This window comes from Vicia villosa, linkage group LG3, assembly GCF_029867415.1.
Source record: "Vicia villosa cultivar HV-30 ecotype Madison, WI linkage group LG3, Vvil1.0, whole genome shotgun sequence".
NCBI classification, from domain to species: domain Eukaryota; kingdom Viridiplantae; phylum Streptophyta; class Magnoliopsida; order Fabales; family Fabaceae; genus Vicia; species Vicia villosa.
Genome location: NC_081182.1, coordinates 32929695 through 32952942, shown reverse-complemented (window position 1 = coordinate 32952942; position 23248 = coordinate 32929695). Strand labels below are relative to the sequence as shown.

General features: G+C 32.3%; 2 protein-coding genes across 2 annotated transcripts in view; one reads left to right on the top strand and one right to left on the bottom strand.

Moving 5' to 3' along the window:
* LOC131657836 (serpin-ZX-like) overlaps nucleotides 1-21533 on the bottom strand; it is a 43163-nt gene extending 21630 nt beyond the window's left edge. Inside the window, exons 1-2 of the mRNA XM_058927194.1 lie at nucleotides 21138-21533; nucleotides 20217-21020 (exon numbers count right to left, since the gene is read on the bottom strand). Of these exons, the coding sequence (XP_058783177.1) occupies nucleotides 20217-21020; nucleotides 21138-21533 (1200 nt within the window). The remainder of the gene's footprint in view (nucleotides 1-20216; nucleotides 21021-21137) is intronic.
* LOC131660889 (probable glutamate dehydrogenase 3) lies at nucleotides 5768-7334 on the top strand. Its single transcript, XM_058930253.1, has 6 exons — nucleotides 5768-5825; nucleotides 5903-6014; nucleotides 6156-6309; nucleotides 6426-6517; nucleotides 6640-6753; nucleotides 6843-7334. The coding sequence occupies exons 3-6, from the start codon at nucleotides 6303-6305 to the stop codon at nucleotides 7155-7157; spliced, it is 528 nt and encodes a 175-aa protein (XP_058786236.1). The 5' UTR covers nucleotides 5768-5825; nucleotides 5903-6014; nucleotides 6156-6302; the 3' UTR covers nucleotides 7158-7334.
* Nucleotides 21534-23248: the final 1715 nt, after the last annotated feature.

The following is a 23248-nucleotide window of genomic DNA, read 5'->3' as shown; positions in this document are numbered from 1 at the left end:
ATTGTTTAAATCCTAATCCAGCTTTATCAAAGACCCCTGATTGAGATCCCATTATTTTTTGAAATGTTTCAGTAGATTTTACAAAGGAGGTTATATCTTTAGTGAGAGTTTCTACTTGATTTTCAAGACTTTCAATTTTATTTTGATTGTTAAGAGGTTTGATTTTTTCATTAATAACTTTCTGATGTAATGCCAGATAAGAATATGCCTTTTGTAACTCCTTAATGGTTTCTAAATGTTTTAAGTTGGATTTTATTAGATCTTCTTTTTCAGTTCTAAGAGTATGAATTTGTTCTTTTTGAAATAAGCATTTTTGAGTTAAGATATTTGAATCTTCTAATAGGTTGTCAAATAAAATTCCTATTTCTTTGCAAGTATAACAGGAGTTTAGTGTACTTACCTCTTCAGAATCGGAGTTAGTCATTAGGCATAAGTTAGCTTCCTCATCATCATCTTCAGAGTTAGAGTTCTCTGAGTCATCCCATTGTGCAAGCATAGATTTCTTTTTAGAGGAAAAATTCCTATGAGTTTTGAGTGGGCATTCTGTTTTGAAGTGTCCAAGTTTGTTGCATCCATAACATGTAATCTTGCTTTTATCAATCTCAGGTTTCTGGTAATCTTTCCTAGGTTGAAATGACTTTCTGTTTTGATTTCTTTTTAAAATCATTTGTTGAATTCTTCTAGAGATTAAAGCCAAATCGTTTTCATCCTCAGATAGAAATCCGGTCTCTTCTTCAAGTATTCCTTGTGAGATGGAGATTTGAGATGCAGAATTAAGAGAGGTTTTAAGAGCTATCATTTTACCTTTTCTTTGTGGTTTATCTTCATTGAGAATACTTTCATGAGCACGAAGAGATCCTATAAGTTCTTCAACTTGTAGAATCTTTAGATCTTTTGCTTGTGAGATAGCTGTTACCATAGGTCTCCAAATCTTTGGGAGACATCTTAGAATTTTTCTAATTCTTTCATGAGCAGAATAAGCTTTTCCCAGTGATCTTAGTTCATTGACAATTATGGTGAATCTAGAGAACATTTCGTCTATGGTTTCTTCTTCCTTCATTTCAAAGGTTTCAAATTTCCTGACTCCTAGATCAATTCTTTCTTCTTTAACATGATTTGTTCCTTCATGATGTATTTTGAGAGCATCCCAGATTTCTTTGGCAGTTGTGCATTCTTCTATCCTGTCGTATTCTTCCCTGCTAAGAGCACATGATAATATAAATTGAGCTTTAGAGTTTAGTAGTACCTTGTCGTTTTCTTCTTTTGTCCATTGTGACTGAATTTTTGGAACTGACGCAACTGTGTCTGTTGCAGTAGTCATTGGTGTGTAGTTTCCATTTTCAACCACAGACCACATGTTGTTATCTTGAGATAGTATAAACAATCTCATCTTACCTTTCCAGTAGTAGTAGTCAGAACCATTAAAGTAAGGAGGCCTATGTGATGATCCTCCTTCAGCTATAAACTTTGTATCAGCCATTTCCTGTTTGATCGATTAACTCTAACACGATTAAGTGTTCTGTATATTCAGAGCCCGGAGCTCTGATACCAATTGATGGAATAAGGTGCGACACAACAAGGGGGGTTGGATTGTGTCCCTTTTAAAATTTATCTTAGTATTTAAAAGGTTGCCTTTAATAAGAAGAAAGTGATTAGTAATGTCTTTAGAGATTTAAATAATTAGTGTTAATGTGTGTGATAAATATAGTGTATGAATAATATAAGAACAAGACAATAACTAAAGAACACAAGAAAACTTATCCTGGTTCACCAACTCGGCTAGTCCAGTCCCCACACCCTGTGAGATTATCCTTTATCAAATACTTCTTACAATAGCTTTTTCTTCTATGTATTCTTAGCCTCACCAGGCTTACACTTCTGAATGGTATAGCTTACAGATAGCTTACAAAATGATTGGTTTGTATATCTATGATATACTTTGTGATCTTAGAAGGTTTACAATAAGTTCCTAAATACTCTCCATATGGCAGTGAGTATTTTTCTTATAGAATATGTATGATAACTCTAATATATATTTGATCACTATATGGTAGTGAGAGCTAAAGATAATATATAGAGAGTATGATTGCTTTGAGAATAAAGACTTTGGTTTTTCTTTGAATGCTTGTGGATATTTTCGATACTTGAGAATGAAGCATAAGTCTTGTATTTATAGAGCAATGCAAAGTGAGAAGGAAGTGCCGAGAGTTTCTCATGAGAAGTGCTGGCAGCTTTGGACTTGGTCTTGGCTTGACTTGGTACTGCTGACAATCTGCAAGTTCTGACATTTGACCATTTCAACAAAGACTTATTCTTGGAAAAGTAAATCTGGAGGAGTAACTCTGGGACGAGTAACTCTGGGACAAGTAACTCTGGGACGAGTAACTCTGGAACACGTAATTCTGGAGAGTAACTCTGGGACTGTCATTCTGAAGAGTAACTCTGGGACCATAATTCTGGAGAGTGACTCTGGGACTGTCATTCTGAAGAGTAACTCTGGGACCATAATTCTGGAGAGTAACTCTGGGACTGTCATTCTGAAGAGTAACTCTGGGACCATAATTCTGGAGAGTAACTCTGGGACTGTCATTCTGAAGAGTAACTCTGGGACCATAATTCTGGAGAGTAACTCTGGGACTGTCATTATGAGGAGTAACTCTGGGATCATAATTCTGGAGAGTAACTTGTTTAACTTCTGAGAATCCATATGTTCTTAAAGCTTTGTTCTTTGTCAGCTCAATCTTGAATCATCATTTTAACTCTTTGTTTGATAGAGACCATAAATTATTTAGATGATTAATTGATGAAATCACTTTGGAGTTTCTTTAGATAAAATAGTTTGTAATATTCAAAACATTAACAGAATATGTTTCAACAGTATTTACACCCGATATTTTTAAAATAGGGAGTAATTACGAACGTATTTACACCCGTTTATTAAATGGGTGTAAATTCGTTAGACATTTCTCACCCTGTGGATATACACCCGATTTTTATTAAAAATAATGGGTGTAAATTTAATAAAAAACGGGTGTAAATTAACATTTTTGTACTAGTGCTTGGAGTATATCTTTGTGTCTAGGAAGATATATAGTTCAAGATCAAAGTTAGATCTTGAAGATTTGGCTGTTTTAGTGTTTTGGTTGCACAACAAAGCAATATCTAGATTCCTACATGTGTTTGCTTTGAAATTTGGCTTGAATTTGCATCTGCTTTTCAATTCAAGTCAAGCCAACTTTGTAATTCGAATCAAGACCTCTATGATTTGAGTTAGACTTTTCGGTGATTTGAATTAGAAATACAAAGGAGAAATCATGTTTTTCAGATTCTATATTTAACTCTAGTGAACCTTTTTCATGATTAGACTAAAACACACATAATCAGTATATGATTTTCACATTCAATTTTGATTCGAGTCATCTAATTCCTTGATTAGAATCATATCTAATAAAATTCAAATTTTGATAAAAATGAAGTGCTTATTTTAATCGAGATTTGACACGATTTGAATCATGCTTTCATGTGTTTTTTGATCCAAAACTTCGACTTATATACTAAAATCTTATTGTGTTGATATTAAGCAAATAGACTCCTACATGTGTTTGCTTTGAAATTGGGATTGAATGTGCATCCACTTTTCGATTAAAGTCAAGCCAACTTTGTAATTCGAATAAAGACCTCTATGATTTAAGTTAGACTTTTCTGTGATTTGAATTAGAAATACAAAGGAGAAATCATGTTATTTAGATTCTATATTTAACTCTAGTAAACCTTTTTCATGATTCTGCTAAAACACTCATAATCATTTTGTGATTTTCACATTCAATTTTGATTCGAGTCATCTAATTCCTTGATTAGAATCATACTTAAAAAAAAATCAAATTTTGACAAAAATGAAGTGTTTTTTTAATCGAGACTTGACATGATTTGAATCATGCTTTTATGTGTTTCTTGATCCAAAACTTCAACTTATATACTAGAACCATATTGTGTTGATCTTAAGCAAATAGTTCAATTTATGCATGCATCAAAACAATTTAGCACGCAACCCTCGAATGTGCACCTATGTGGAGAGACTCGATTATGATAAATAATCCAAAAGACTAAACTGACAAACAACAAAATATAAACTACGAAAAGTCCTCGGAGCCATAGAAACTTCATTATTATGCATTGTACCAAATTTCTATTGAGGTATTGTTTGTTTGTTTGTTTATGCGAGCTTCGTGTTCGACACTAATACAATTAGATTGACACTACGTCAAATTTGAGTTTTGCCAGCATAGCTACGAAAGCGCTTTTATGCAAAAGCGCTGCTACAGGTTTTGCTAAAAACAAATAAAAAAAACAAGGAAAAAAACGTTGTTATAGGGGAACATTAGAAAGCGCTTAAAAAAAGCGCTGGTAAAGGGTACCCTTGCGAAAGCGCTTTTGAAAAAGCGCTGGTAAAGCTCCCCATTTCCAAGCGCTTTTGAAAAAGCGCTGGTAAATCCCCCCATTTCAAAGCACTTAAATATATTATAAAGAATTACCTATTGTTTTATAATATATAATTAATAAAATAAAATAAAATTAAAACCAAAACACGTTTTTTCCACTGTCGAAAATCAAAACAAGCCATTGATTCACAAATCATCTTCGTCATCTTTTTTCGGTAACCCTAAGCCATCATCGATTCACCACCGCCAGCCATCGATTCACCCCCGTCAGCCATCATTTCTCCCTCGCCAGCCATCGAGTATCCATCGTTCCACCACACTCTTCTCCATTTTTTACCCTGTTCCCAAAAATAAACCCTAAAGCTGATTCCTATGAAGAATGACGAGATTCAATCCCTAAATCGATTCTTCAATTTGTTCAATTTCTCCTATATCCTCTCTTTGAAGAATAACACAACTGAATCCCTAAAGACGATTTGTTGATTCCTATCTTTGAGAAATTGTTGTTGCTGACTCTATTGATTTTGTTTTCTTTCTTCTCGATTCGGTAATCATAATGAATATTCATTTTCCTTAGTATGTTAGAGCTTCTCTTCATCTTGTGGTTTTGCTTTGTGAATCATGTTGAAGTGTGTCTCAATTGCATCCAGGTGAAAGTGTTACTTGCTTGCACCCCTCCTTGTCACTCTTGTTGCTTTGAAGTTAGGGTAAGTGAGTCACGAAACTAATCTTTATAAGCACTTGCTTAGTTAGGGTTTTCAATGTGAAACTGAATCCCTATAATTCTGGAATAGAATGTGGGGGGAGAAATCATTTTGTTGTTTCTGGTAGAATTTCTTGGGATTTTAGAAGACAGGCTGATGATTTGGCTTATTGGGGTAGTAAGTTTAGGTTTTTACCTGAATCTATGAATATGTCTATGTTAGCAGTTGAGGGTAGTTCATGGAAGAATGATTACTCGATACCGTATCTGACTTCGTTTCATCCGTTGCTGGATAATGAAGTTTAGCTTCCAAGAGAAAAAATGGTAATTTTTTTAAATAACACATGTTAGAAATGATGAAAGGTTAACTCTTTGTAAATCTCTTGTTAATTTTTTGAAGAGTCTTGTGTTCCATCAAAAAATTATTTATTCTTTTCTTTTGATAAAAGACAAAATTCATTAAGATGAAAGGAAAACAAAGTTACAGAGAACGGAAGATAAGGAATACCTTTCTTGACTAAAACACAAGTTTAGTTAATACTGCTCCTTCTGTTCATTTTAGTTCAACATATGTTTAGCTAATACTAGTCTAACTTTTTCTCTAAGTTAATATTTTTTATTTACTTTCTCAGTTTGACACTGGAGACTCTGTACTTAATCTTCCTTTACCAGAGCGTTGGGTGGTAAGGAAATTTTGTTTTAACATTTTTTTACGTCACTATTTGGACATCTGTGTAATAATCTTACTTCCACTTTTCAGATTTCAAAACATCATTTGCTTATTGAATCTGTTAGTGCAAGCTATAACAAATTTTTCTTTGGAGAAGTGGGAAGAGAAACATATGATTTCTTTTGGGCTGATTTTGCTGGTGGTATTTAATTCTATGTCCCAATTTGATAGTTGTTTTTTAACACATCCGCAAACATTTCCATATGATCTTTGACTCATGTAGGGTTTTCTTTGCCTTCATAATCAATAATACTCTGAATCTTTTCATTTCCTTGCTCTTAAGGTACATTGAGGCTAGTAAAGGGCGGCTTTACAACTCTGGAAATGATGGAAACTCTATTGCTTTTATGGCACAAGCTATTTTATTGTATACTTTTGAGAACATACTTAAAGTGCTACATCCTTTCATGCCATTTGTAACAGAGGAACTATGGCAGGTAAATACGAGACGGTCTATTTGTACACTACTAACAGATCTATTGGAATTCTCTCTGTGCATTCTCTTGTTCATTCATTACTTCTCTCCGTGCATTCTCTGTTTGTGATTCCCCAGCTACCAACAGGAAATTTAAGTTGGCTTCTAGGCTTTTGGGATTGGATTCCAAGCTCGAGAAAAGTTTACTCATTCCATTCAGAGAGATCAAGGTAATTAAAAAAGCAAAATGGTTTATGTTCTTGCAAATTTGTTTACAGCTCTTGTTTTGTTTTGTATGTTCTATTTTATGTGTATGTTGTTAAAATAAAAGTGTTATGCAATGAAAATTCAGGTTGAATGTACCATTCCAAAAGACGACAGAACGTTGCAGTCTTACATTGGGTTTCGAGTTCAACATAATAATGATAGAGGCCCTGTGAAAGGAGGGATCAAATACCATCCTGAGGTTATTTATATTCTAACATTACAAAATTTTATAGAAACACAACTAGAAATAAAAAGTTATGATTCTGAATGGTTTATTGGACTGGTTAGGTTGATCCAGATGAGGTGAATGCTTTAGCACAACTAATGACATGGAAAACAGTTGTAGCTAATATACCTTATGGTGGCGCGAAAGGAGGGATAGGGTGTAACCCTTCAGAGCTAAGTCTATCTGAGTTAGAAAGACTTACAGGAACGCGTCCTCTTCCTGACATACATAATACTCCAAAAGGAGTTAAAGCTCGAATTTGGGTAGCACTGACTACCTTTTTCTTGATGGTATTTTCTCTTTTCCGTCAATTTTCTTGCCGCATGACCAACAAACTTCCTGGAATATCATCTAATGAAGATCAGAAAAAGTCATAACCAACTCTCGAGACAAAAAATGTGGAAGTTCTTTCTCCATCAACTAAAGAAAATACAGAGGAAATTCTCCTTCCCTCGTTGCTAAAAAGGTTAGGTGATTTGTGCATTGTTGGAAATTGGAAAGTCAATAATGGCCATCGAGGAGTCACGTTCGGCTGGAGAGAACTAGTTTTCTTAGGGAGCAAATCAATATATATATATATATATATATATATATATATATATATATATATATATATATATATATATATATATATATATATATATAGGGGACGACTCAGGTGAGAATACTTGGTTATTATGAGAAATGAGAACACTGAATCACGACCATTAAATTTTGATTTTTTGATTTTAATGGACTGGATTAGTTTCTCTTTCTATGTTGATTTAAAATAAATATTAAGGATCTTAGAAAGAGAAATCAATCCAGTCCATTAAAATCAAAAAATCAAAATTTAATGGTCGTGATTCATTGTTCTCATTTCTCATAATAACCAAGTGTTCTCACTTGAGTCGTCCCCTATATATATATATATATATATATATATATATATATATATATATATATATATATATATATATATATATATATATATATATATATATATATATATATATATATATATATATATATAAAATGTATTTTGTGTTTTGAAAATTTGATTGTAAACTTGGCTTCTAGAGCACTTATAAAATTAGTGATGTTTTATTTGTATTTTAATAATAAATATATGCAATACTAATTCATAAAACGTTTCACATTAAATGTATTTTTTAAAATTTTTATTTGTTTAATATAATAAATATATTTCTCAAAATGTTAGTGAGAATTTGAGATATGTCAAAATATTAGAAATTATAAAAATAATAGTTTTATTAAAAACACCAACGAAAGCGCTTTTTAAGAAAAAGCACTGCCTTAGGCTTATATATGAAAGCGCTTTTTAAGAAAAAGCGCTGCCTTATGCCAATATATGAAAGCGCTTTTTAAGAAAAAGCGCTTCCTAAGGCCTACCTACGCCAGGGCTTTTGCCTAAACCAAAAGCGCTGCTAAAACCTATAGCAGCGCCACCTACAGCAGCGCTTTTAAAGCCCAAAAAAAACGCTGTCGTAGGTCTTTTATGGCATATTGTGAAAAATCAAAAAGAACAACTCGAGCAATTAGGATAGTAAAAAGATAAGAACTACAAGCTAAAGAAAAACTACAAGAAGAAATAGAAGACATGGTTGTTCCACTACGAAAAACGATGAAGGTTTACTACAGGAGGACTGATGTTGGACAAATATCCTTATGTTTTGAACGAGCTAACCCTGTAACATTTGATATCAAAATATTTGTGCTTTTAGGTTTAAGAGACTACTTGTTTGATAAGCAGACGATCAAAGATCATTGGGAACATCTAACTAAATTTTATGAGACTTGTTCAATGTGCAAATCGAATGATATAACCATAGATCCGGTAATATTACGTTTGTTTGATTTTTCTCTTACAAGTCGAGTAAAGGATTGGTTGTAGTGCATACAAAATAATACTATTCAAACTTTAAAGGAAATAGAAGACAAATTTCTAAATAAAAATATATTAACTTCCATGAGCACTTCATGTTGCCTAGACAAAGAAGAGATGGGTAGGTCACTAGAGGAAAATTAATAGAGAGATATGATCGGTTCTCATGATTGCTTCTCTGCTTTATGTTTCTTACAATCGTTCATATATCATGTTTATTGTATGCATCAGGGTCGGTCCTTTGAATTTGGGTGCCTTGAGCGAATCAAAAGAGTGGTGCCCCTATAAGTTTTTTTAACAATAAATACATAAGGATAAAAGAAATAATTGGATAAAAAACACAGTTTCATTTGACATTGTGCAAAAAAAATACAAGTGTGGATCTTTGAATCAATGTTTATACTACATCAAAACATAAACCACTATAAAGATAGTTATTCTTCTTCTTATTATTATTCTTCATGATCCGATATTTTTTCCTATGAAATAGTCTGAAAGAACGAGGATTTTTCGCGTATTATGCTAATCCTCTAAAATTTAATAGACTCTTCTCGAAAGAACGAGGATACAAAAGTCGCAAGAAAAATTATCTCTGATGTGATATTGTAATCTAATATTTTTTTCTTCGTATTCTTCAATTCTCTCATAAAACCTTTATAAAATTTGGTGGTATTAAAATTAATATTGTTGGATAATTCAATTGATAGTCACAAAATTCATAAAACCTTTACAAAATTCACCTTTATAAAATTCAATTAATATTAAAATTAATATCGTTGGATAATTCAATTGATAGTTACAAAATTCAATTGATATAAAATTAATACGGTTGAAAATATATCTAATAACTTTGATAGTCATAAAATTTGAATGAATCAAATTCACATATAAAAAATTGAATTAATACGTTGCTTATATATATATATATATATATATATATATATATATATATATATATATATATATATATATATATATATATATATATATATATATATATATATATATATATATATATATATATATATATATATATATATATATATTCTAATCTTATCTCACTTAATTGCCCTAAAAAATTTTAATAAAAGATTTTCAAAATTTATTAATACATCTTAATCCATAATTGATACGGTTAGATTTCTAACCTATCAAATAACATTATCAATAATATAAAATATTTTCTATATCATTATATTAATATTAGTGTTTCAATTAAATTCTTTAGTAGCTAAAATTATAAATATATTAATTGATTTTATTTTAGGGGAATTAATTGATTTGATTTTAATCTATATTTTATTTATGGAAAATTACATTTTTTTTATTAATTTTGACTTTGTAGTGCCCCTATAATTTTTTTAGCCAGTATTTTGTTTTAAAAAAAATTCTAACAAGTATTTTTATAATGAAAATTTTTCTTTTAATATATATATAGGGTAACAAAATTTATTTTTTGGGGCCCTGAGCTCCCTCCCCGCGAGCCCGTGTTTAGGGCCACCCTTGGTTTGCATGTGTGCACGTGTTCAAACAAATTTCAAATATGTAGTATCTAACTAGTTTTATGAATTATTTGTTAGGAACTATTTAATAAAAATCATATGTAAAGGGGACGACTCAAGTGAGAACACTTGGTTATTATGAGAAATGAGAACAATGAATCACGACCATTAAATTTTGATTTTGTTGATTTTAATGGACTGTATTGGTTTCTTTTTCTATGATCCTTAATATTTATTTTAAATCAAAATAGAAATAGAAACCAATCCAGTCCATCAAAATCAACAAAATCAAAATTTAATGGTCGTGATTCATTGTTCTTATTTCTCATAATAACCAAGTGTTCTCACTTGAGTCGTCCCCCATATGTAAATGCGTTAAAAATCTGGTGTAAATACATTCTTAGTTACACCTTTTTTAAATATAATCAGGTGTAAATACATTTTAATATTTAATTCTATTTACATTTCATATGCTACATTACATCCTGATTTAGTTATGACACTAAATTATGTAATCCAAAAAAATTACATTTCATTTAATTTTGAGAGAGACATTAATAATAAAGTTTTGACTTAAATGCACTTTTGGTCCCGGTAAGTTAGCGAGTTTTTCATTTTCATCCCTGTAAGTTTTTTTTTTAGTTTGAGTCCATATATCTTACTTTTCGCTTGAGGTTAAGTCCGTAAAGCCAAAATTCGTAGGAAAATCTGCAGGTTTCCTGCAGATTTTCCTACATATTTTCCTGCGGATTTTCATTTTAGGGACTAAAACGAACGCAGAAGTAAAATATAGGGACTCATACCAAAAAAAACTTACAGGGACAAAAATAAAAAACTCTCAAACTTACAAGGACCACCAGTGTATTTAAGCCTTAATTTTTAAATTAAAATGGAAAAAACTTATAAAGAAACACGTTGCAAACCAAGAAAAGCATGAGGCCAAAATTAAAACCTGTAAATCTTTAAGAACCAAATTATCAAATATTGAATCCACTCATTAGGCCCACATAATAAGTTCAAGGCTAAGCCACCCAAGTGATCCTAAAGCAAATAGCTTACATGCAGGGCCGGTCCCGGCTTTTTAGAGGCCCTGGGCAAATAAAAAAATGGACCCCTAACAAAAAATTAATTTTTTATTCGCCTTTAACATGAAAAAGAATTACGAAGATAAAATCAAAATTTCTATACAACAAACACCGTCTCAAAAAAATGAAAGTGGTGCTTCTCTTACTTCAGTTGCGGAAAACCAAGTCATATGACTAAAAAATGTAGGAGTAAGCTTAAACAACGTCTTGGTAAGAAATTTATTTCTATGACAAAAAAATAATAAATTAAAACACAAATGATAATGAATTTGTTTTCGTCATAAAAATTTGATGATAAATAAGTTAATTATATCATAAATTTTTAAATATTAAATTATAATATATAAATAATATCTAATTTTATATTAAAATAAATTAAAATTATAAAAGCTATTATAAGTAACTATAGAAAATAAAATTTAATTAAAAATCTTAATTTTTATTGATTGTATAAAAAAAAAGTTTATATTTAAAATTTGAGAAAAGTTAACCGTCACATATGTAATTAGGTGACATTACCTGGAATAAAATGAACAGTGAACATTGAACTAATGCTTCTGAAAAAGAATGAAAATTAACATTGAACAGAACTAGTGCTTCTGAAAAAGAATGATAATTAAAATTTTGCAAAGCATGAGTATCAAACTGATGATAGTATACATTCCAAACAAAGCCTTAACCATTGAACCATAAACAATTAATTGATTAATATTTTCGGTCATTATTGCAGTATCATAATTTCTTAACTACACCCCCAAAATGAGGCCCCACACTACAAAATTTTTGCCATATACCATCGGACACCTTTAGCGACTCTTAAAAAAGCGTTGGTATAAATGGCCTTTAGAGACCAAAATTACATGCCAACCATTGGTATAAGATCTGAAATAAAAGGCTCTCAATTTTGGGACGGAAAATTGCCGTTGGTATAGCGAATTATACTTGACGGAAGCAAATGTCCGTTGGTATAGGTTTTTTAATCCTTGCCAACGGTTTTCGGACCTTTACCATCGGATTTTTTCCGTTGGTATATGTCAGATTTCTTGTAGTGCCATTTTTTTGAGGCCCTGGGCTGTGGGCCTACTTGCCCTGGCCCAGGGCCGGCCCTGCTTACATGATATATACATACACTTCAAAAGAAAAATCAAACTCACTAGCTTTCCACTATCTTTTATTCTTCAAACAAACAATTGCACGACAAACTACTAAGTTGACTAAGTTTGTTAATATAAAATCCTTCCTTCAGAACAAATCCTTAATAGATAAATTCCAGATGGTCGCTGCCAAAATATTTTGCCAAATTAATCTACTAGGTATCTATTCTTACACTTGTTTTGCACTAGGTTTAGTAGAAAATACGTAAATACGGGCTCGTAGTTTGGCATTTTTCCGAAACATGCAGTCGGTGTTGGATCACGATTTTAACAAGTTTGCCACCGAAGAAATTACCGGGTCAAGTCGCGGATCAGTACGCTTTCTTTAAGACGTTTCGCGGTACTGCCCAAATTATGCAAAGCAGCTCTTAATAACCACGACGCCTCCATGATAAAACAGCCCAATTCTATACTATACGATTACTACTTGCACGGTAGATAATCGGTATAGAAATACACCCTCAAATGGTACTAAGACCATTCAAATATGGTACACATACCATCTTAGTATCTGGTATAACAACCAGTCGTAGTAATTTCTCAAACCAAGAGAAATTTCAATAATTCTCTAAAGAGAATCCAAGAAAAAATTATACTTATAATTTCTCAACTCAAACGAGGAGAAATTAACATTATTCTCTAAGGAGAATTCAAGAAAGTACTCGGAAAATTCAACGAGTAGAAAGAAAGAGGGAGAAGTTGGCGCTTCGACAATTCGAAAGACGCGGAGTTATGAGAGTGAGGAAGGAAAAACTCAAAATAAGTTTTTGGTATGTTTTGAAATGAAACAAGTGACTTCCTTATATAATGAAGTAAACTAGCCATGATTTCTAATCTAAGCAATGTGGGACTAAGGAGTTTTTTCAACTAACATACAATGTGGGACTTTAACTTTTTCAATTCATCAATGTGGGACTTTAACTTTTTTCAATTCATCTCCCTATATTGGAATATATTCATAATGTTCCAACAATCCCCCACTTGAATTTAAAAAAGTGTTTCAGAAGTAACGCCAAACGTTTCTAAGATTGTGCATAAGCAAAGGTGTCTACAACTTGAACCTTTGCGTAGCAAGTAGGATTTCGATTCAACAAGAGTGACACTATTGTCTTGAACTCTATCTCAGACATCAGACCCGCACACAACCTTTTCTTAAGGTGTATTCTTAATAGCCCGTGCTTTTAATGGCCCTGCACGTGTATCCCGGTTTAGTGAAGGCTCTAGGAATTCTGCCTCGAAACTCCATAGGAACCGACCTCAGCTCCACAATCACATAGGTGAGTCTATCAAAAGTACTCATGTAGCCTAGGTACTCCCTCATATAGAGTATAGATCTCATTAAGAGTTTCTATTATCTCATCCTCTTATTACTTCAGGATTCATGCTTATTTTATTTACACTAGCATGATCGCCTCATATTACTCACAACTTGTTATTACCCATTGAACCTATTTCTTGGGATCTCCAGTCATTTAGGTCGGGTTACCATCATGAGCAACTCATTTCTGTATAGGAATTAGTCCCATCTTTTTGGATGTATTATGGACTTTCTCTCTAGCTAATCCTTTCGTCAAAGGATCTGCTAAGTTTTCATTAGTGCGTACATGATCCACTCTTACAGCTCCTTTAGAGATACAATCTCTAAAGGCGTTCTTCTTTCTTCTTATTTGACGTCTTTTAGCATTATAATAACGGTTCTCAATTTTTGCAATAGCCGCGGTACTATCACAGTGGATCAACACAACTGGCATTGGTTTTTCCCATAAAGGAATCTCAGCTAGCAAGCATCTTAACCAACTTGCTTCTTCACTAGCATTTGCTAATGCTATCATTTCAGACTCCATCGTGGACTGAGCCAGGATAGTCTGTTTCTTTAATTTCCAAGATACAGCTCCTCCAACTATGTTGAACACATAGCCACTAGTAGCTATGGAATCACCTGACAAGGTATTCCAATCTGCATCACTGTATCCTTCAAGTACAACAGGAAATTTCTGATAATGTAGGCCGAGATCTATGGTCCTTTTAAGGTACCTCATGACTCGCTCAATAGCTTGTCAATGCTCGTTACTCGGTCTACTCGTAAATATGCATAACAATCTTACGACATACACAATGTCGGATGTAATACAATCAGTGGAATTTCTAAGGCTGCCAGTGATGCTCGCATACTCTGTTTGTCTTACATTTTCACAAGTGTTCTTAAACAGTTTCACACTTGGATCATATGGTGTGCACACAGGTATTACAATCAAAGTGTTCTTAAACAGTTGTCACTTTCATTCACTTTGTATCCATTCGATATCATTAAGTTATAAAACTTTTCATGCCATTGCTTAGGATCTTGTTTTAGTCCATACAGAGACTTATCTAACTTACAGACCTTGTTTTCTTGTCCATGGATCACAAACCCTTATGGTTGTTCCATATAGATTTCTTCTTCTAAGTCACCATTTAAAAAGGCATTTTTAACATCCATTTGGTGTACTATTAAATTATAAATAGCAGCAATTGAAACAAGTACCCTAATGGATGTAATTCTAGTGACAGGAGAGAAGGTATCGAAGAAATCTACATTTTCTCTTTGTCTAAAACCTTTGGCTACAAGGCGAGCCTTGTATTTATCAATAGTTCCATCAGGTTTTAGTTTCTTTTTCAAAACTCATTTACAACTGATTGGTTAGCATCCAGGAGGCAAGTCTACTAAGTTCCAGGTCTTGTTAGAACCCAGAGATTCTACCTCATTGTTTATAGCTTCTTGCCATAAATATGCATCCATAGATGACAAGGCTTCTTGAAGATTTAATAGATCTTCTTCTACATTATAAGCCGCATAATCAGGCCCATAGTCTTTAGAAACTATTACTCTTTTACTTCGTCGAAGTTCGGTTTCTACATTGTTGCTGCTTTCTGTGCTTCTTATCACAAGAATGTGACTCGATTGAGTGCCCCCACTATTTCTCGATTTGAAGGGAAATTTGTATTCTTAGAAATCATCATCATTTGATTCTATGCTCACTTTTGCATTTAGGTCATAAAACCTACATGCCTTACTGTTTGCTGCATATCAAATGAGTACACATTCATATGCTCTACTAGAGAGTTTAAATCGTTTTGGATCCAGAATTCTGCCATAAGCCAGACATTCCCAAGTTCTCAAATAAGACAAGTTTGGTTGTCTTTTCATTAATATCTCATAAGGATAGATATTACTCTTTGACTTGGGAACTCTATTCAGGACATAACAAACAGTCAATAAAATTTCCCCCACTAGTGAGGTGCAACACCAGAATTTAGCATAATTGCAACAAAAAGTTCAGTAAGAGTTCTATTCTTTGTGTCTACTTTACCATTCATTTCAGGGGAATATGGAGCAGTCGTTTCACGTACAATTTCATGTAGTTTATAAAAATTATTAAATAAACTAGAATCATACATATTACCTATCACTACAAGTTCTTACTAAATCATTTTCAAATTCTTTACAAAGTTTTTAAACTTATCAATTTCATTCAAAAAAAATATCATTCTTTGTGATGATGGTGTACAAATCTACCCCAATAAATTGACTAAATCTTTCCTTATTTATAAGAAGAAGAAAAAACATAAACATGATTCTTTATAATCTCGGGAGCATACATGACATCCTTCAAGATTGAAGTCTTTTCATAGGTGGACCTTGTTCCACTTCTCCAATATCGACAACATTAGTGGTGTGGACATCTTCCAACAACACTTTCTTATCTTTAGTATTCGTGTATGTTTTAAACGTAACACGATCATAGGAAACACGACGAGAGACGCGTGTGTTTATCCACCAACCATCAGATCCATCAACCGTGTTGATTTCAATGACCATATGAATAAATTTTCCATTAGCCAGGTTAACTCGTGCATTACAGGCTACACCAAGTTCAAGCATTACATGCTACATCTCTTAGCCATATGACTTAGTTTTCCACAGTTGAAACAAAAGGAACACAATGTCATTTCTTTGAGGTGGTTGTTGTCTAGTTGGAGAAATTGGGGCCATAGAATGGTTCCCATTCTTAATTCGGTTCACAATATTGCAGTTCTAATTCTATAATAATTTGCCATATGGCTTTAGAACCAGACCGAATTTATTTTTTTGTTTAAAGCAACCAAGACTTTTCTATTTAATCATGTCTCTGATATTCTTCTTTAATGAGAATAATCAGTCTCTAAATAAAAAATTATTTTGTTTTCTAACAAAGCATAATTCATAAAAACTTTCAAACTAGGGGCAGTTTGTCAATAATAAAAGAAATTCAAATTGTTCTTATAAATACATACCTTTAGTGATTATCTCATGAGCAATTTTTGAAGTTCGTGACTTTGGGTTTCCACTGACCTTTCATCTACCATCTAATACTTCACGTAGCTGCTAAAATCATTCTTCTGTTCTCTAGCTTCTTCAATGTCATACTTGTTTTTCAGATTCTCTTAAACATATTTTGAAGTATCGCAATTACTATAATAGTCATACAGATCCTTTGAGATTTCATTCAGAATGTTATAATCATTCTTTCTATAAGGTGATTTCTTTTCTAAGCTGTAAATTATTCGCTTTAATCTGTGCAACAGATTCAATTTCAACACTATTACGTGTTCCTTTTTTTTTAATCCTCAGATTTCTTACCGTTAGTTTGTTCGGTTGACCCAAAGGGAGCAACAAAATGTCCTCTGTCAAAATGTTAGCTATCTTTTTCAACATTAAGAAGAAAATTATTTGTTGCCAACATTTGAAGTGACAACTCTCAAACATGAACAGTTTGTCAAAGAAAGTATCCGCAGAAGTACCAATAATTTCTTCAATAGACATGGCAATTCGAAACGTCTTAAAATTGTTGGATCACGATTTTAACAAGTTTGCCACCGAAGAAATTACCGGGTCGAGTCGCGGATCAGTACGCTTTCTTTAAGACGTTTCGCGGTACTGCCCAAATTATGCAAAGCAGCTCTTAATAACCACGACGCCTCCAGGATAAAACAGCCCAGTTCTATACTATACGATTACTACTTGCACGGTAGATAATCGGTCTAGAAATACACCCTCAAATGGTACTAAGACCATTCAAATATGGTACACATACCATCTTAGTATCTGGTATAACGACCAGTCGTAGTAATTTCTCAAACCAAGAGAAATTTCAATAATTCTCTAAAGAGAATCCAAGAAAAAATTATACTTATAATTTCTCAACTCAAACGAGGAGAAATTAACATTATTCTCTAAGGAGAATTCAAGAAAGTACTCGGAAAATTCAACGAGTAGAAAGAAAGAGGGAGAAGTTGGCGCTTCGACAATTCGAAAGACGCGGACTTATGAGAGTGAGGAAGGAAAAACTCAAAATAAGTTTTTGGTATGTTTTGAAATGAAACAAGTGACTTCCTTATATAATGAAGTAAACTAGCCAAGATTTCTAATCTAAGCAATGTGGGACTAAGGAGTTTTTTCAACTAACATACAATGTGGGACTTTAACTTTTTCAATTCATCAATGTGGGACTTTAACTTTTTTCAATTCATCTCCCTATATTGGAATATATTCATAATGTTCCAACAGTCGGTAAAACCATAAAACTAAAAGTTAAGAACATCTAAAAAAAATAATGGATTATTACCATTTTTGTCCCCTGCCATATAGGCGACTTTTGGTTTATTCCCTTGTAAATAAAGATTCTTTCGTTTTAGACCTTCGCAGCAAATGGCACACTCCAAATGCCTATGTGGCGCGCTGACTGGACTTTTTTTTAATTCAATATGCTGACATGGAATTATGTATTTTTATTTGTAATTATTTTTAATTCCACTTAGACATTTTATGCATTTTATTTTAAGTTTTCAAAATTTAAAAGATGGAAAATTATAAAATTTTGTATGCAATAGGCGCTACCACTAGGCTACCTTATTCTTCATGAAAACTTTTGCTTCTCAATAGTATATGTTAAATAATTGTTTGTCATATTTGATATTTTCATTATGTTTAAACTATTTTATATTGAATAATGTATCATAATATTTAATAATAAATAATAATATCTTATTATTCAATTAAAATTCTTTTCTATTTATTATTATATGTTAAAAAGTCATTTTAGTTTATTTCAAAATAATTAAAGAGTATAATTTTTTAATCGTTATATGTTAAAATGATTAAAAATATAATAAATAATACATAGATTTTAAATAATAATAAACTGAAATAAAAATAAAATGTGTTTTTAAAATAATATATAGAAATAAACTGAAATTAATTTAAATATAATCCATATTTTATATTTGAATCAATCAACTATAGTATATATTTAAAAATAAACTGAAATTAATTTTTATAAATAATAATAAACTAAAATTAATTTGTAATATATAGTATATATTTGAATAAACTGAAATAAAAATATTTGAATAAATTGAAATTTATTTCTAATATATTATAATAAATGGAAATTAATTTGTAACATATAGTATATATTTGAATAAACTGAAATAAAAATATTTGAATAAACTGGAATTAATTTTTAATATACAATAATAAACTGAAATTATTTAGATTCTACGATTTATTTTACTATATTGAAAAAATAAAACAATATTAAAATTAAATCATTGAATAATATAACATAGTGAAAATAAAAGCAATCTAAAATTATTTAGATTCTACTATCCATTTTACTATATTTATACAGTAAAATGAAATAAACAATAAAACAATATTATTTTATTAACATTTTAACATATATTTATTATTAATATATCAAATAAAATAACAATTAATTAATATAACATATACAACTGAGAGATAAAAGTTTTCATAAAAAAAATGTGGTCTAGTGGCTTTCATCTTTTAAATTTTGAAAACTTAAAATAATAATAAATAAAATACATAAAATATCTACGTGGAATTAAAATTAATTACAAATAAAAATACATAATTCCATGTCAGCATATTGAATTAAAAAATAAAAAAAATGTCAAGTTAACGCGCCACATAGACACTTGGATTGTGCCATTTGTTGCGAAGGTCTAAAACGAAAGAATCTTTGATGAATGAAAAAAAACTCTCTTTTGTGGGGAAGCATACCTATTAGAATGAGTGAATTCACATTTGATAGGAATTCACATTTGATAGGAAGACTGTATATTAAGTGAGTAAGAGTTCCACACTAGATGGAAAATGTTGAGGTTTTAACTTAAACTATTTTATGTGATTGTTCAAATCCCAATAATAATTCAGACCCCTCATGATCCAAAACATTTTGAATTTACATGTGAAAACGAGTGTTTACATAACCAACCGCACATGCAATTATGAATTAATGTTGGGAACACATTCTGAGTTTGATGTAATCTGAGTTTAATGTAATAGTTGTAATCGCCAAAAATTAGTAAGATAGAATATGAGATGTGTGAACTTTGAATGCAATTGTTTATAATGGGAATTCAAAGCACAAATAAGGAACATTTGAAGAAAAAAGAATTAAACGGAAACTATTTGAAATAAAAAACATCTACCAATTCAATGAGCAAGAGTAATTTTTTTAAAAAAAGAAGGCACAAGAAATGCCACTTAAAAATAGATTCAAAATACAAAACCAAGAGTTTCGCGTAATCTATATAAATCAATTACAAAATAAATCAATTACAAATTATTTTCATTCATAAAAATGGTTTAATAAGGATATCAATATTGACGCCTTTTATAACCAGTTTGTTGTGATGGATGTCGGCGCCTTTTATTACTGTTTTGTTGCGACTGTTTTGGCGGTATAGGATCGTTTTTTAAAACTTCGGGATTGAGGACTTGTCCAACAAAGAGTATTGTTCCAGAGCAATCTTCTCTAATCAAAAACATGAAAGGGTGGTCTGCTACAAAGTCTATCGGAGGTGGTGGTGGTTTTCTAAACATAGAGCATCCAAATATTGCATCACAGGACGCTGCAGCAGCTTCAGTTCCTCTTTCATTTACTTCAATAAAAGACTTGTGGTATATGCTTGAAACATAAAGTTCTTTACCCATGGGAGACTCCTCTACCATTTTTGTCAAACCTCCACCTGCTTCAGAGAAAGGTAAAACCACTCCTAGCTCCTTCAAAATACTAGAAGTTTCAAGGTCAAAAGAAATTCTGAATCTTGGAATTTTAAAGTCACCTACTGGCACTGAATCAGTAGGACTAGTATGTTCTATAAATTCAGATTCAGAAGCCACCTTTTCAATCAGAGCTAACAATCCGTCTTTTGCATCAGGAAGATAAAAGTAAATAGAGAAACTACGCCTATCCTTATGCTTATAGGACTCACCTTCCTTATAAAAAAGTTGAAGGACTTTAAAACCATCAAAAACACTAATAAATTGTTTATCCTTACTCGTCATGAAAGGAACTTTGACTGAGCTGCCATTGAGAAGGTAAAAATCATAGTCTTTTGTTTTTGATTTATCAAACTCCTCGCACCATGCTCCTTTGAAGTATAGTGCATTTGCAAAGATAAGTCTGGTTAAGCTATCAACTGCATCAGGTGGAAGTAGATTCTTTATAAGACCCTTTGTCTCCTTTTCAGCCCATGAATTCACTTCTTTTGCTACTTCACGTGCCTTTAAAACAATATCAAATATAAATATTAATATTATACAAAAAGATCATTTGTGCTATGAATTTCCTCAACAAATTCAATAAAAACTGTTAAAAATTGAATCGATATATTAATATACCTTGGTTATAAAATCAACTGAGGCAATAGCGGCTTTGAAATCAGTAGACACGCTTTTTTTGAAGGAAGGTTTAAGAGATGATGATTGTTCAACCCAGACACCATTGACGAAAGAGACCAGAGGTCCACCGGCGGAACTGTTATCCGCGAGCACATAGGAAACGAGTTGAGAGCATAAGGTTTTGAGTTTGCCGGTAGAGTCATAATGGAGGAATTCAAGAAGCTGGTGTTGTGTGGCACCCTTAGAGCCAACAGCGATGATACTGAGTATGATTTGCAGCGACAATGGCGAAAACACAATGTTCTTTTCTTTATATTCATCTTTGGAGAACAAATGTTTGGCTATGGCCAATGAAACCTCCGTTAGGTTGCCGGTTGATCTCTCGACGAGTTTCATTCTTATTCTGATTGTAAAACACTAGAGAGGTTGAACAGAGAGTAGCTTGCTTGCAAAACCCTAAACCCAAGAGAGGTTGAACAGAGAGTAGCTTGCTTGCAAAACCCTAAACCCTAGAGATGTTGAAAAGAGAGCAGCTTGCTTGCTAAACCCTAAACCCTTATATATTTATATAAAAGATGCCTTGCTAATCAAGTTACGCAAAAATATTAGGGGCCAAAATTTTACGATTTATTTTCATAATATTAGGGGACCAATAATATAAGAGGCTACAAAATATGTTATTGAGGGGAACGAAATATATTACTGAGCGAAAAGTTTGCAGGAGAGAATGACAAATATAACTGGTAATGCAATTAATACGGAATTTTCAAAATCAATATTAAATATAATAAAGAGATATTTTATTCCCAATGCACAATTCAATTATTAAAATAATCTTTTTTTTGGTAGAAGGGAGGGCCAAAGGCCCAAACAACAAAAGAAAAACTACAAGGGGATGTCCCTACAAACACAAAGAGAATCCTGATCCTTCTTCAAAGGAATGAGCATCCAAGCAGGAACCTCAGAATAAAATCTACTACCTCCCATCATCTTCTTTCCCTCCATGGCAAGAATGTGAGCACAAGTATTTGCCTCTCTGTAAATGTGCAATATCTCTACATGCTCAAAAGACTTCAACAACTCAATGATATCCTTCACTAAGTTCCCCACCACCATATTCTTATAATTTCCTCTTTGAATACACTCTACTGCTTGCTTAGAATCTGTCTCTACTTCAAGGATTTGGTAGCCAAGCTCAATAACCAACTTTAAACGAGAATAAATACCCCAAAGCTCCGCCAATAAGGGACTGCATATACCTATCTTTTTGCTAAAACCACCTAGCCAGACTCCACGCGAATCGCGAACGACACCACCACACCCAGCTGTGCCATTACTATCACAGGCACCATCTGTATTCAACTTCACTATTTGGACGTTAGGGACAGTCCAATGTACGACAATCTTCTCTATGCCTTTGTTTATGACATTCTGATGCACAAGCATAGCTTTATTGTATTGGTGGACTTTGTCTTCTACCACTGCCTTCATCGAAAACGGTCTAATGAACTCCGAATCATGTAATTCTGAATTCCTCCAAAGCCACAAAGAATGACAACTAATGGACCATATATTACACCAGTCCCGAAGACCAAAGTTGTCGCTGAAAAGGTTAAGATTTAACCATTGCTCCCAACCTGCAGAAAAAAAAGAAGATGTTAGGGAAATCGGGATTATACTGTCCCACAGTCTCCTTGCAACTTTACAATCACGAAGCACATGCAAGCTCGTCTCCTTCACAGCACCACACACATGGCAGCCATCTAAACCAAATCCAGACATGCTGATTCGGTTATTAGTCAGCAAACGATCATGAAATAGAATCCACACAAAAGTTTTCACTCGTTCCGGCACATTCAAACTCCACACCCTCCTCCAGCAGTCATTAGGAGTGTCAGCATTTCGGTTATCCAAAAGCTTATACATCTGTTTGATCGAGAAACAACCTTCCTCATCAGTGGCAAACATGAGGGCATCCTCACCATCCTCACCATTAATAGAAATTGTTTTTCTATAATTCGAAAAAGTATATGTATATAGTTTCAGGTAAGGTTTTTTCTACCTTACCTTTGCAACTGGTAAATTATCCATTATAAATTTTTATAATACAA